Source organism: Littorina saxatilis, linkage group LG11 (assembly GCF_037325665.1).
Source record: "Littorina saxatilis isolate snail1 linkage group LG11, US_GU_Lsax_2.0, whole genome shotgun sequence".
NCBI classification, from domain to species: Eukaryota; Metazoa; Mollusca; class Gastropoda; order Littorinimorpha; family Littorinidae; genus Littorina; species Littorina saxatilis.
The window spans coordinates 7,328,593-7,343,622 of record NC_090255.1 but is presented as its reverse complement, the minus strand read 5'-3'; the positions used below and the strand labels follow the sequence as shown (position 1 = coordinate 7,343,622).

At 41.8% G+C, this 15,030-nt stretch overlaps 1 protein-coding gene across 1 annotated transcript in view; it reads left to right on the top strand.

Moving 5' to 3' along the window:
* Positions 1-15,030, top strand: part of LOC138980806 (cadherin-related family member 1a-like) — a 52,842-nt gene that overhangs the window by 18,172 nt on the left and 19,640 nt on the right. Inside the window, exons 4-9 of the mRNA XM_070353693.1 lie at positions 5,471-5,599; positions 5,878-6,072; positions 10,259-10,461; positions 11,879-12,109; positions 12,914-13,075; positions 14,637-14,753. Of these exons, the coding sequence (XP_070209794.1) occupies positions 5,471-5,599; positions 5,878-6,072; positions 10,259-10,461; positions 11,879-12,109; positions 12,914-13,075; positions 14,637-14,753 (1,037 nt within the window). The remainder of the gene's footprint in view (positions 1-5,470; positions 5,600-5,877; positions 6,073-10,258; positions 10,462-11,878; positions 12,110-12,913; positions 13,076-14,636; positions 14,754-15,030) is intronic.

The following is a 15,030-nucleotide window of genomic DNA, read 5'->3' as shown; positions in this document are numbered from 1 at the left end:
CTCAAACTAGGTCAAATCCGTGATGTTAATGTACCTGATCCAATTGTCGATGACATATACTACATGTGGAAACATCAGAATAAAAAATGGGTACTTAGTCCTGTTATGAAAAAGATTGACTGGGAAATGAAGTTTGAATTTGTGAGTCCATACACTCTTGTTGGAAAAGACGACACATTCCGTAAGTCAATCAATGCTAAACCACTAATTGTTAGCCTTGTTCCTGCGTTTAACAGCAGGGGAGAAGTTGCAGTTAAACCTTTCCATAAGAACAACTATCTCATTCACAGAAAACAAAGTGTTGAAAAGGACGCTGACACCATTGTCGATTTTATACCCAAGCTTCCAATAGGGCAGAATGCAACTATGATATTTGATATAGTTGTCAGGAAAAGGGAAGAAACCACAAACACTGTTCTAATGAGAGGAATAAATCTCAACTGGAGACCATTAAATGTTGAAGAAGTCAGAGTATTTATTGCTGTTCAAAAGGATTCTAACACAATTAAAAAACAGACGTCAAACCAAAATGTTGTTGTTAACGCAGATATAAATAATTTAACAGAAATAAGAAGTATTAATCTTACTTATCTTGATTTGATTGCTTTCTACTATACAGATAAGGTGTTAAGCAATGAACAGCTTCAAAGCTTAGCAGAAACACTGGCCAGTGAGAATTAAGATAAATATTTTATATTTTGCATTAAAAAGATGACTAGCAGTGTGAAGCTTTATCCTAATATTGATGAAAGTGCAGCAGAAAGTCAACAATTCAGACTGGCACACATTAGTAATATACAAAAACAACTAGAAGATGAATTAGAAAAATATTCTCGCGCTAGACGTAAGTACTCAACAACTTACAACAGCCTTTCTAATGCCAGCACTGGTTCTACTATCCTTGCATCAGCTGCAGGTGTAACGGGAACAATTCTGTTAGCTACCGGAGTAGGGACTCCAGTTTCTCTAATCCTAGGTGGTGTGGCAGCAGCAGTTGGTGGTTTATCATTTATAGCATCAGCTATAATGAAAAAAATTGTGAAAAAGCTTGAAAAACACGAATCCATTTCCACTCTTGCATCATCAAAATTGTCTAGCCTAAAACTGTCTATCAGTAAAGCACTTGAAGATTCAAAAGTTTCTGACGAAGAATTCAAACAGATACAAACAGACTTTGATGACTACAAAAGTAAGAAAGCAAGTATTCAAACAAAAACACGAGCTGAATATAACAAGCCAATCGATATAGAAGATCTGAAAAAGCAGTTTTTAAAAAAGGGGATTCAAATAGGACGGGAAGAAAAAGTAAAAATAGAATCACTTGTAAAGAGTTAACTATTCGTTTAGACAGTCACATTGCATGTATCAGATATAATTCTAACAGTGAAAGAACATATGAAGTAAAGTTTGTAAATGAGAGAGCGTATTGAGCTTAAGAATGTTGTATAAGAGAAAGGGGGAATGTACGTTCTGGGTTACTGATTCCGACAGACCCGGCATTGGTTCAAAACAACCTTACTTTACTGTATTTTTTTTTGTATGGATTTATGCAGTATTTTTCTGATTTTGTCGCATGTTTCATTTTAGTAAAAGTTTAGTCCAGAAGCCTATTTTGCGTTAATATTTAGGGTCTGTCGGAATCGGTGAGCCAGAACGTACATTCTCCCTTTCTCTCCCCACACCACCTTCGAAGCTGTGGAGATGACGGTCGCCACCACCACCACCCTCACCTTCCTGTGTATATATCGCCCTCCCCCTAACACCAAGAACAAGCTGAAGGACTCTATTTTCTTCGACGAGTTCTCCCAAGCCCTCGACCACTACAACGTGACGTCCCATAGCGTCATCGTTCTCGGTGACTTTAACATCCACTGGGACTGCCCTGCCAACGCTGACACCAAGCGGGCCCGTGCGCTGTTGGACAGCTACAGTGTGGACCAGGTCGTTCCTTTTCCCTCCCACTCCCGTGGCCACATCCTGGATTGGATTGTCACTCGACCCTCGGACAATCTGGTCTCCAGCCTCGTCGCCAACGACCATCTTGTCTCCGACCACACCGCCATCAACTTCCTCGTCAACATCACCAAGCCAGCACAGAAGCGGAAGATGGTCACACGTCGCAAGCTACGAGACATTGAGACAGATGCTTTTGGAGACGAAGCTGCCCTGCTGCTTGCCCAGCGAGACCCGTCCACTGACCCCGCCCATTTCTTCAGCTTGACTCTGCGCCAGCTCCTCGACAAACACGCCCCGCCATCTCTATGCGCAGTCTCTGAGCGACAGCCGGCTCCCTGGTTCTCTGAGGACATCACAGCCGCCAAGATCGAGAGACGGCGAGCGGAGCGTGCATGGCGACACTCTGGCCTGGAGGTTCATAAGCAGATTCTCAGGGATGCGGTGCGTCGAGTCACGCAAGCCATCACTGCTGCCAAGATCGAGCACTTCCACGACTGCATCGTCAACGCCTCATCGTCCAGGGAGCTGTTCTCCATCATGTCCTCTCTCCTGGGCTCCTCCCCCGCTGCCCCCTTACCCACTGCTCACCCACCACAGGATATCCCGGAGTTATTCTCGGAGTTCTTCAAGGACAAGATTGACAAGCTTCGGAAAACACTCGATCAGCAGCCCTTCGTCCCGTCCCCACCCTCCCCTTCCTTCTCCGGCTCCCCCCTCACGTGCTTTCAGCCTGTCACTCAAAACCACGTCAAGCGACTAATCACCAAGACGGCCATCAAGACCTGCGAGCTAGATCCCCTGCCAGGCTTCCTCTTCACCAAGTGTCTGGACAAGCTCCTGCCGTCTATCACAGATATCATCAACATATCCCTGGCCACAGGCGTCGTTCCCGACTGCTTCAAGTCTGCCGTTGTCCGCCCACTCATCAAGAAGCCCGGCCTTGACGTCAACGAGTTGAAGAACTACCGTCCTGTGTCCAACCTGCCCTTCCTCTCCAAGCTTCTGGAGCGTATCATCCTGGAGCAGTTGAGCGCCCACCTGTCTCGGAACTCGCTGATGCCAGTGTACCAGTCAGCGTACCGCCCTCACCACAGCACCGAGACGGCGCTCCTGCGAATCACCACGGACCTCCTGAACGCAACAGATAGCGGTCTCGTCTCTGTCCTTGTGCTGCTGGACCTTTCCGCGGCCTTCGACACGATCGACCACCAGCTACTCGTCGATCGCCTCAGTTCCACGTTCGGCATTCACGACACCGCCCTCTCTTGGTTTAGGAACTACCTCCAGAACCGCTCTCAGACTGTCACCACTGATTCGTTCTCTTCTCAGCCTGTCCCTGTCCGCTTCGGCGTCCCACAAGGATCTGTCCTCGGCCCTGTCCTTTTCACCCTGTACACCCAACCCCTCTCCCTGGTCATCGAACGCCACGGCCTGAACTACAACTCCTTTGCCGATGACACGCAGCTCCAGAACAGCGCCAAGCCGGAGGACGTTGACGATCTCCTTGGATCCATCTCCAGTTGTTTCACTGACATCAAGAACTGGATGACTGAGAACAAGCTGAAGCTGAACAGTGAGAAGACGGAGGCCCTTCTCGTTGGAACACGACAGAAGATTGCTTCCCTCACTGTGACCGACCTCCAGCTGGATGACGCGACTGTTCCATTCTCCCCTGCTGTCAAGAGCCTTGGCGTCTTTCTCGACTCCACTCTCTCCATGCAGACACACATCTCCTTCATCATCAAGACCTGCTTTTTCCACCTACGACGCATCGCCTCCATCCGTCGCTACCTCACCCACGACGCCTGTGTCAAGCTGGTTGTCTCCCTCATCTTCAGTCGTCTGGACTACTGCAACTCCCTTCTGGCTGGCCTCCCCGCCTCATCCATTCATGGCCTACAACGAGTCCAGAACGCCGCTGCCAGGCTGACGTTGAGGAAGACGAAGCGAGACCACATCACTCCCCTACTTCGCTCCTTGCACTGGCTCCCTGTCAACACCCGAATCTCCTACAAACTGTCCACTCTGGTCTACAAGTGTCTCAACGACTCTGCTCCCGAGTACCTTCAATCCTCCCTGGACCTGTACACCCAGCCCTCCGACCGTCCCCTTCGTTCTGCTGCTGACCCTCTCCGCCTCCACATCCCTCGCTCGAAACTCGCATCTGCTGGTCAGCGTGCATTTCCCTCCGCGGGCCCCTCCGTCTGGAACTCCCTGCCGCTTGAGCTTCGCCAGAGCCCCTCTCTTGACGCGTTCAAGAGTAGGTTGAAGACTCAGTTCTTCCCGTAGCTGGCTGCGACTTTCATGCTCGACGTGATGTGCTGTGCCTCAAAAGACATTCTTGTGCTGTGCTCTGTGAGAGGTGTTTTCTTTGTGCTTAATATTATTTTGTTTGACCTAGCTATTGATGTGTACATTGTTGTTAAACAGTTGTTTGTTTACCAGGGTTTGCTAGTGTGTGATAGGGTTCGTGTCCGTCTGAAGATGTTAGTTTCTTTGTTAGTCCTGTGTTGACAACTCTTCGACAAGCGCTTAGAACTGTACCCACGGAATACGCGCTATATAAGCTTCATATTGATTGATTGATTGATGCCTCCCCCGATATTGGCGTATGCTGCCTGAATGGCGGGGTAAAAATGATCATACACGTAAAAATCCACTCGTGCTAAAAACATGAGTGAACGTGGGAGTCTAAGCCCATGAACAAAGAAGAAGAAGAAGAAGAAGAAGAAGAAGAAGAAGAAGAAGAAGAAGAAGAAGAAGAAGAAGAAGAAGAAGAAGAAGAAGAAGAAGAAGTAAAACAAAATTAAAGGACAGATGGTTGCTTGATAAGTTTGAATCTAATTAAACTGATTTCAAATTTAGCCACCACACCTACTAGGTTGTTCCCTTTTGCAGTTTAAACAGGCGATATTCGAAACTGAATATTTTAGAAACGTGTTTTTGAGAGGTGACTAAAACGTAATGCATTGCCTTAGTTTTGTTTTGACAACAGCATAGATAAGCAAGAAATATAATGTCTAACCTTCTGAAACACTGTTCGGATTTATACATGTAGAATGATCAACAACTGACATTTCTGTCTTTACAGTGGAAAAACAAGATACGTAACAGACGTACTTATCAGATCACTTATCTGTTTATATCAGAAAGGTGTTTTTGTGCAGTGGCTAAAACGTTTTACACGTACTTTTCTTTCGTTTATTATTTTGTATCTGTTGTGTAGGTTGTTCGTCCACTGTAAGACCGATCGATCGAAATTCAAATATTTTGTTCGGTTTGTCTATAATTCAACGTTTCATAAACTGTTGTTGTTTTTTTTCAGTTTTTTTTTTAATGTTAGAAGTCGATCTGTTTCTTACTTCTTATTGAGTGAGGATTCATGAAAGAAATTCAAAAGAATATTTTGGTTTGTCTATAATCAAACGTTCCATAGTTTTTCTTGATGTTTTTAAAACTGTGGCAGTGTATAATTATGTTTGTTATATCTTATTTATGATGAATTGTTGTGCAGGCAACGGAATAATTCGTACTGCTGTTGATACGCGAGTTATAACTTCAGAGTCGATCGTCTGCACTGTCACGGTCTCGGATGGCCACGATAATACTGTCAACAATTTCATTGTAACTGTTCGATTTCAGAGTGAGTCATTTGATTGGGCAGCTGGTTATATATGTGTGTGTTTGTGTGTGTGTGTGTGCGTGTTTGTGTGTACGTGTGATTCTGTGCGCACATGCGCGTGCGTGTGTATGTGTGTGTGTGTTAGAAAGCAAAAAAGCGCGAGAAAAAAACCCAGTCAAACAGCAAAGAAAGGTATGTCTGAAGCGATGTTCGCGTGTGTGCTTTGTATTCCATAATGCCACACCACTACCACTGGCTGTCAACCGCACACACTTGACTGTATTCTCCTCATGTTACAGATCTTAACTCACGCCCCTACATTACTAACCTGCCGTCAAGCATCAACGTGACCGAAGACCAGATTGGTGGTTTTGATCTCGGCAGGACCCTCACCTATGGCGACGACACCCCCCAGACGAACCAGGCCGCCCTAGAGCCAGACTGCTCGGTGGACCCGGTGTCAGAAAGTTACAAGTTCACCTACGAAACTGGAAGTGAGTAATTTCATCCCAAAAACTCTTAACATACAAAGTAAAACAATTACACCAAACGAGAAAATTGCCTTCAGGGGAGGCAATCAGCTTGCTGCAATTCAGATGGAAATATACAGCGGTTGTTTCCCATGTCGGAGTATTGTTTTGTCAGAAGTCTATCATACTAGAAGTGATCTATTGTTTTGTCAGAAGTCTATCATACTAGAAGTACTCTACTACCATTACTATCAGTCCAGTGATACATTTGCCCTTTGACCTTTTCTTGGGGATATCCCGAGCTAAAAATAGAATCATGGGAAAGCTGTTCAAGGGCCTTAAGCCACTATATTAGATTTTCAATACACGACTCAAAACCTTTGAGATAAATCAAACAGAATAAAACACAAGAAAATAGAGTTCAGAAAAGACTAAAAAAAGTTGAAAATTTGAGAAACAATGTTTTACAAAAGTCTTCCCATGTGTGGGACTCGAACTCGAGACCTCCGGAGCTAGAAGCAAACGTACTACCACCCTGGCAACGAGACACACGAAATATAAGCGTGGAAACTACTACTTGAACAGCAAACATACCGGGTTCTCGATCGAACATTTGTCGACTCGTCGGTTTCCTCGTTCGTATTTGTGCTTTGTACGTTTTCTTGTTCTGATCACTACGTGTAGTCACGGGCATAACACTTTCAACAAAGCCGAGGTTACTAAAAAGCAAGTTGCGTGAGGCAAAATACATTTAGTCAAGCTGTCAAACTCACAGAATGAAACTGAACCCACTGCATTTTTTCACCAAGACCGTATACTCGAAGCATCGTCAGTCCACCGCTCGGGCAAAGACAGTGAAATTGACAAGCCAGAATAGCGCGGTAGTGGTTGCGCTGAGCAGGATAGCACGCTTTTCTGTATCTCTAATCCTTTTAATTTTCTGAGATTGTTTTTAATCTATATCTATATGTTTTCGGAATCAGGAACTGACAAGGAAAAAGATGAAATTGTTTTTATATCGATTTCGGAAATTTAATTTTAATCATAATTTTCATATTTTTAATTTTCTGTGCTTGTGTTTAATCCGTATATAATATATTTATATGTTTTTGAAATCAGAAAATGATGAAGAATAAGATAACAACTTTTTTGAATCCTTTTATAAAAGAATAATTTTACTTACAATTTTCCGATTTTTAATGACCAAACTCATTGATTAATGTTTAAGCCTCCAAGCTGAAATGCAATACCAAAATCTGGCCTTCGTCGTAAAATGCTTGACCAAAATGTCGATCAATTTGCTTAAGAAATGAAGGCGTGACAGTGCCACCTCAACTTTCACAAAAAGCCGGATATGACGTCATCAAAGACATTTATCGAAAACATGAAAAAAGTCTGGGCATATCATACCCAGAAACTATCATGTGAAGTTTCATGAAGATCGGTCCAGTAGTTTTCTCTGAAGCGCTCTACACACACACACACACACACACACACTTACACACACACACACACACTTTCACACACACACACACACACACACACACACACACACACACACACACACACACACACATACACTCATACACCACGACCCTCATCTCTATTCCCCGTTTATGTTGAAACATTTAGTCAAAACTTGACTAAATATATATATATGTGTTCTGCGCGAACTTAGAATCCGGTTTCATTCTAGAATGGACCGGGTCCAGGTTGGAATTCTAACCCTGCGCAAGTACAGGGGTGCCATTCTAGAATGAAACCCTTGTTGCTGGTCCATTCTAGAATCGGCCGTGCGCAAGGTTGGAATTTGGGTCCAAGTTGGAATAGTCATTTCAGTTAGACTATCACACAGCCAAAGCCACAAAATAATGTGGATTTTCTGTTTGTTTTTGTTTTTTGTGTGTTTGGTTGGGTTTTTTTCCGGGTTTTTTACACTTTACTCAAAGACATCGTGAATTGGGATTGTGATGTTCTGAAAGTGATTACGATTTTGAGAGACACTCAGCACTGATCGCTACGAACGGAAATTTCCGGACTGACAGTGTTTTGCCGATCTCGCTTGTAACTTTTAATCTTATTCATATACATGAAGTTGGTCTTCTGAATTGTGAAGATATAATGTCAACTTTTTTTTAAACCTGTGACAACAGCTCTATAACTCACTCTGTCCTTCTGTTGGTCTGTCTGTCGGTTAGTCGGTCTGACCGTCTGTCTGTCTGTCTGTCAAAAAAATTGTCAAAAAACCGGACATTTCCGAGAGGGAGACAGCGCTGACATTGCAAGCGGCCGCAACCGGCTCTCATCACAAAAACAACTGCCCTGCAAACAATACCGCCCTGGTAGTCCCCCTTGCTATGGTCTGCCTTTGTTTATTGCGTACTCAGGAGTGTCAACTTTCTTGACATGACATGACATCGCAAGATCGCCAAAGGATTTTTTTCAGGGGTAGACAAATCAGCCCCATTTTATCAAAGGGAAGGTGCAGGTGGAGATAATTCAAGGGAAGACAACTCTGTCTTACCTACAAACATTACGGCCCCCTTTATTCAAGGGTTTCATTCTAGAATGGCACCCCTGTACTTGCGCAGGGTTAGAATTCCAACCTGGACCCGGTCCATTCTAGAATGAAACCGGATTCTAAGTTCGCGCAGAACATATATATATATATCTATCTCTCTCTCTCTCTCTCTCTCTCTCTCTCTCTCTCTCTCTCTCTCTCTCTCTCTCTCTCTCTCTCTCTCTCTCTCTCTCTCTCTCCCTCTCTCTCTCTCTCTTTTATTTTCTTTTCTTTCTTTTCTTTGGCGAGGAGGACTGGATTGGTTGAAATTAAGATGTGGTGTGATTTCATCGAATCAGACCCCGCGGTTTGCTCTTACCCGTTTGGGTTTTACCCAGTTTTGCTTTGTGCAACTCAACCCTGAACTTCCAGTAACGAGGGTTGTATGGATCCTTGCATATTTATCAGTAGGTAGAAGTGTATTAGACATGTAAACCTACTGCTAAAACATACTTAAATTAGTTCTAGCACGGTTAAGGGAGGATTCGGGGTGAGGTAAAACTCTTGCTTTCACAATAAACAACAAAAAATGAGATAAGTGTTCTAAAGAAATTTATTTTGAATTAAGCACTTTAGTCAACTCAGTTTTCAGGTTACAAAAACATAGTCTAAAACAAGTAAAAGTTGTTCATTCAATCAACAAAATTCTTCTCATTCGACAAAATAAAAGTTCTTCATGTTTAGATTACTAGTTTCAAAATTACAAAAATCTCTTCTCTAAATCAAACTAAAAAACTAACTAACTCTCTCATCAAAAAACCAAAACACAACCAGAGATCCACTAGACCCAAAAAATATCCAAAGTGAACTCAAAACGTCCTCAACAGAGTTGAGAAAATTACCCCTGAAAAATAAAACAAAAACAGTATAAGTATACATTTAAACAATCATCAAGATCAAATTTCAGTTCCACTAGAACACTTTTGTATACACCATAGAACAAAACAAAAAGAACATAACACCTAATACAACACAACACTAAAACAATGCAATGCTCTTGTTATGATTGAAGAATGGAATACAATAGGAATATCATATCATGTAATACATGATATATGGAATCCAACCCAACCAGAAATATTGTCTAAACCACAGCCCCACTTGTCTGTGATAACAAAATTCCTCAATAATGGACAAGAAGTTATGTTAAGACTAATTCAGACACAGCTACAAGCAGAGTCAATCAAAACTATACTTCATCCATTTAGTGACTAGCTTTAAGCATAATCACCTTACAGAAAATCTAAGACATTCACTTGATGTCTCAAATTACTCTTGATGTAACCAGTAACCACTCGGAATTACATCTCTCAAAAGCTGACAGTTAACAAAACAACTGTGCAGACTAGTAATCTCAGTTCGGTGGTGATTCCTCTTATTTCACATGTTTACAGACAGCAGTCTCTCTATCATTGGAGGCTTGCATTTAGAGTGGCGGGAATGGAAGACGAGTTGGTATACCTTGAATTCGACGCACTCGTCACCATTTAAATGTTTCGTATTGTCAACAAATAATCGTTTCAATAACTAACCTGTCTTAAGTATATATATGTATTTTGTGTATGTGGTAAATGTTGTTGCTTCAAGTGTTTCCAATATATGGGTTTTTAACAAATGTTGTTAAACATGTTGTTGCTTTACGTGTTTCAGCTCGCAAAATAAAGCTGAACACGATCACAACGGGGCAGACACTGCTAGACTTCGAGACTACAGACAAGTACCTCATCACTTGTGTGGTTTTCGACGGCTATCTCTACTCGGAGGGCGACGTTCTCACCATGCACGTGAACAACGTGAACGAGGCACCTGTCTTCAATGCTGCGACCTATTACTGCACTTTAGCAGAGTCAAATGTATGTTGATGTTGTTTTTTGTTTGTGTGTGTGTGTGTGTGTGTGTGTGTGTGTGTGTGTGTGTGTGTGTGTGTGTGTGTGTGTGTGTGTGTGTGTGTGTGTGTGTTAGTGTGTGTGTGTGTTTTTCTGACAATTAAAAAAAATTCAAATGTTTTTTCATTGTGGCAAACGTAGGTTTTAGTTTAAAGTGACCACGTCTTGCATGTTTGGGCTTAAATATACTGTTCGCTTTGTCTCATGTTGGTCCTCTCTCTCTCTCTCTCTCTCTCTCTCTCTCTCTCTCTCTCTCTCTCTCTCTCTCTCTCTCTCTCTCTATGTCTGTATGTCTTTCTCTGTCTCTCTCTGCCTCTGTCTCTGTCTCTGTCTCTCTCTCTCTCCCTCTCCCTCTCCCTCTCTCTCTCTCTCTCTCTCTCTCTCTCTCTCTCTCTCTCTCTCTCTCGCTCTCTCTCTCTCTCTCTCTCTCTGTCTCTCTCTCTCTGTCTCTCTCTCTCTGTCTGTGTCTCTCTCTCTCTCTCTCTCTCTCTCTCTCTCTCTTTCTGTTTTTTGTCTCTGTTTTCCATTGCTTTAGCTCTCTTTCTCTTTAGATCTCTCTCTCTCTCTCTCACTCTCTCTCTCTCTCTCTCTCTCTCTCTCTCTCTCTCTCTCTCTCTCTCTCTCAGAACGGGAGGTGATCTTCTGTTCATGATTGTGTACATTGTTACTGCTTTAATGCAATCTCTTCTTCAGCAGAAGAATATTCAAAGGTGTGCTGCTCTATTTGTTGACTTTGCAAAAGCTTTTGACCTAATTACCCATAACGTCTTTATCAAAAAGCTTGAGATTTATGGACTTGCAACCGATTCCATGAACATTTTGAAATATTTCCTGTTAGACAGACAGCAAAGTACTTACCTGAATCAATCATACTCTTGTAAATAAACAGTAATGTTTGGAGTACCACAAGGTTCTGTTCTTGGTCCATTACTATTTTCTGTCTATATAAACGACCTACTATTCGCAGATGATACTACAATTCTTTCGAATCACCAAGATCTTATTACACTAGCAAATATCCTCCAAGAAAACATTGATTGATTACTACACCACTTCAGCTGTTGTGCCTAGCAGTGTTGTTTTGTCAATTTGAAGAATACAGGTGTCAGCCTCGTCAGAAGCCGTACAAAGCCTGTTTTGGCGTCATTTCTTGTGGGCTATGTGGGTAAAAACCCTGTTGTTTTGTAATGGCTGATAATAGACGTCTGGTCACACCAACATTTGTTTACTTTTGTCTGTCCTGTCTCTTGGTTGTCCCCTTTAAAGTCCGTTAGGTCAAGGTTCTTGTGAATTTGTTTTGTCCTGAATTAAACGCTCCAAAAACCTTTCTCGTTGGTTTTTTTCGGTAAAAGTAGAAACTGACAATTCGTTTTATTAACTACAGGCTGGCGTCAGTACCTGTGACCTTAACCTGGTGGTTACTGACCCGGAACAGAACGCCATCCCAACACTGGAGCTGTTGCAAGGTAACAACAGCGATCGTTTCCGCTACGACCGCACCAACGACAAACTGACCTTCACCGTGGACTACGACGTGGACAACAACAACTTTCCGACCTCGCAGATCATCAGCATCTACGCCGTCGACATCAGCCGAGCCTCGAGCACAGCAAAGGTGCGTGTGTGTATGTATGTGTGTGTGTGTGTATGTGTGTGTGTGTGTGTGTGTGTGTGTGTGTGTGTGTGTGTGTGTGTGTGTATGTGTGTGTGTGTGTGTTTGTGTGTATGTGAGTGTGTTTGTGTGTGTGTGTGTATGGGTGTGTTAGTGTGTGTGTTATTGTGTGAGTGTTATTGTGTGTGTGTGCGTGTGTGTGTGTGTGTGTGTTAGTGTGTGTGTGTGTGTGTGTGTGTTAGTGTGTGTGTTATTGTGTGTGTGTTATTGTGTGTGTTATGGTGTTATTGTGTTTGTGTGTGTGTGTGTGTGTGTGTGTGTGTGTGTGTGTGTGTATGTGTGTGTGTGTGTCTGTGTGTGTGTGTGTCTTGTAAGCCGAGTTTGTTTAGTGCTTTGGTTGTTGTTGTTTTATCTCAATTATTTATATGCTTTGTATGTTCGTTTAATTTGCGCTGGTTTGTTTTAGAATGAATTTGTTAAGTGACTGGAGCCAACTGACGGGACTCGCGCGATAGAAAAATTATTTATTATTAGTATTAGTATTAGTATTATAAGTAACTGAGACATCACAGTGCGATAAGAGATTTATAGAGCAAATCGAGAAAATGAAATATTGAACAAAGCGCGTAGCAAAGAATCTTCACGGACACAAAGAAAGTGCACATGCGTATGAATATACTCTGTGTGATTGTAATAACATTCTTGGAATGCGCTACAGTTTTAGTGTATTGCCATTAGCCAATCAACTGCTTCACATCAGTCATGTGACACCAGAACTTACTGACAATTATTACTATTATTTTCAAGATTGAGATCAAAATCCAGGACGCCAACGACAACACGTGCGACTTCGGTCAGTTCCAGGCAGCTCAGTTCACCATTGACCAGGGCACTACACTCACCACTCTCGGTTCTTTCGCGGCGTCTGATGCTGACCTGACTTCGCCCAACAATGTTGTCACCTATGAGGTAAAGTAGGTTAAAGAAAACAAAGGCTTTATAACGTCTCTTTTTGTTTTTCTTGAAAAGCAAGTGTTTGGTTTTTTGTGTGTGTTTTTGTTCTGTGTTTGTTATATTTTTTGTTTTTAGAAACGGAACTAAAGTTACAACAAGATGTATAACGTGAATGTCATATTGTGTTGTTTTGTGTGTATATAATCATATACATCCAAAACACATATTTCAACAGCATACACACATGTCTATTTATAACAGATTAATTCTAATGAGGTGCTGTACATAAACATTGTTATGTCCATCGTTAGGATCACAAATATTTGAGTTAAATGTACAGATATTGAAAACAAAAACAAACAAAAACAACAACGATGAGGTAAAAATGTTCCCTCTGTTTACCTCTACAAGACAAGAAAGGTATGTTGTTGGAACGTTTAAGTATTGACAAAACAAAACGTTACGTTCACATATATTGACCCAGCGGGGCACAAACACACACTTATAAGACAACACTTATCTTAGGCCAAAAAAAAAAATTGTCTGTTTAGGGTAACCCGACCGACCCTATCGATTTGGCGCCGACCCAAAAACTTTTTTTTTATTTCAAAAAAAAAAAAAGAGGTAAAAATGCTAAAAAGAGACATTTGGCGTTTCTTTCTCTCCCTTTCTCTCTGTTTTATTTATACGTTAGTTTTGAAACATGTATTCATCAAATATAAGAAGTGAATGTTCAGCCAACATAGCATTTACACAAAAAAAAAAAAAAAACTTTACCTACCTACCGACCCTACTTTTTTTGGTCATGTTACCCTAAACAGACAATTTTTTTTTTTTGGCCTTAACAAAATAATGTTTTAGGATTCCTGTATAAGACGTTTTCTGTGTAAATATAATTACATAACCACACTTAATTTAACCATAGCTTGTGTGGTCCCAAGTTGTTCTGTTGTATTACATGACACCCTGTTATCTGAATTAAATCATTTTTAAACCAAAGTGTTCCCGCTTTTTTAGGACTGCTCACAAGCACACAACATCGGGGCTGAAGAGGTAGGGAGTTTTAAAGGGGAGACAATTTTGAACACAAGTTATGATCAGAACTTCTGAGAAAGCTGAGGTCATAACAAAATGTTACAGCTCCGATCATGATGCTGACATGACGCTTTTGGCCACACACACACAAATGTTGGTTTAAAGGTAACTCGACCGACCCTACTTTTTCCCGCCGACCCAAACACTTTTTTTCATATCTCAAAAGAAAAACAAAGAAACAGGAAGAACCAACTTTTGGCACATTTTGCGAACCATACCCAGACTAAGGGAAGTCTGCGGGATACATTGACACTCTTACTATTAAACTTTGTAACAACTAATATAAAAGTTCAATGCAATTCAAGAGCTTGAGACAAAATGATGTTTTTGATGTTTTTATATTATCATGAGGTCATCTGATTTTTTTTTAAACATCAACAAAAAACACCTACTGAACCTACTTTGGTTTGGTGGTCACGTTACCCTGAACCAACATATTTATTTGTTTGGCCATAACACTGCAGATTGTGTTATTCAACAGACTTTCGCTGGCGTTCCTTCAAACGCCGTGAACTACCTCACAGTCTTTGGCAATGGAGAGATCAAGTATACGGGCCTTATTCCTGAATCGGAACATGGGAAGAGTTACTCCTTACTGGTAAGATGTAGGTGAATCTCCTCAGCAAAGCTTGCGTATAAGCATTGCTTGTTGTGCTCCATTTATTAATTTGATTGTATGAGGCATTGTTATATGTAACTTTTCTGAATCAATTGTTTAAACCAGCAAAGCTTGTCTCAAATACAACCGCATGCAGCTAATGCTATCTGTCCTTTGTGGATTTAGCCTATTTGTGATTGTGAGCTTGCTTTGAATACGCAATCATCAGTCGTAGGCTCGTTGTTGTTTTCATACTCATAACTGTATGCTAATTTCA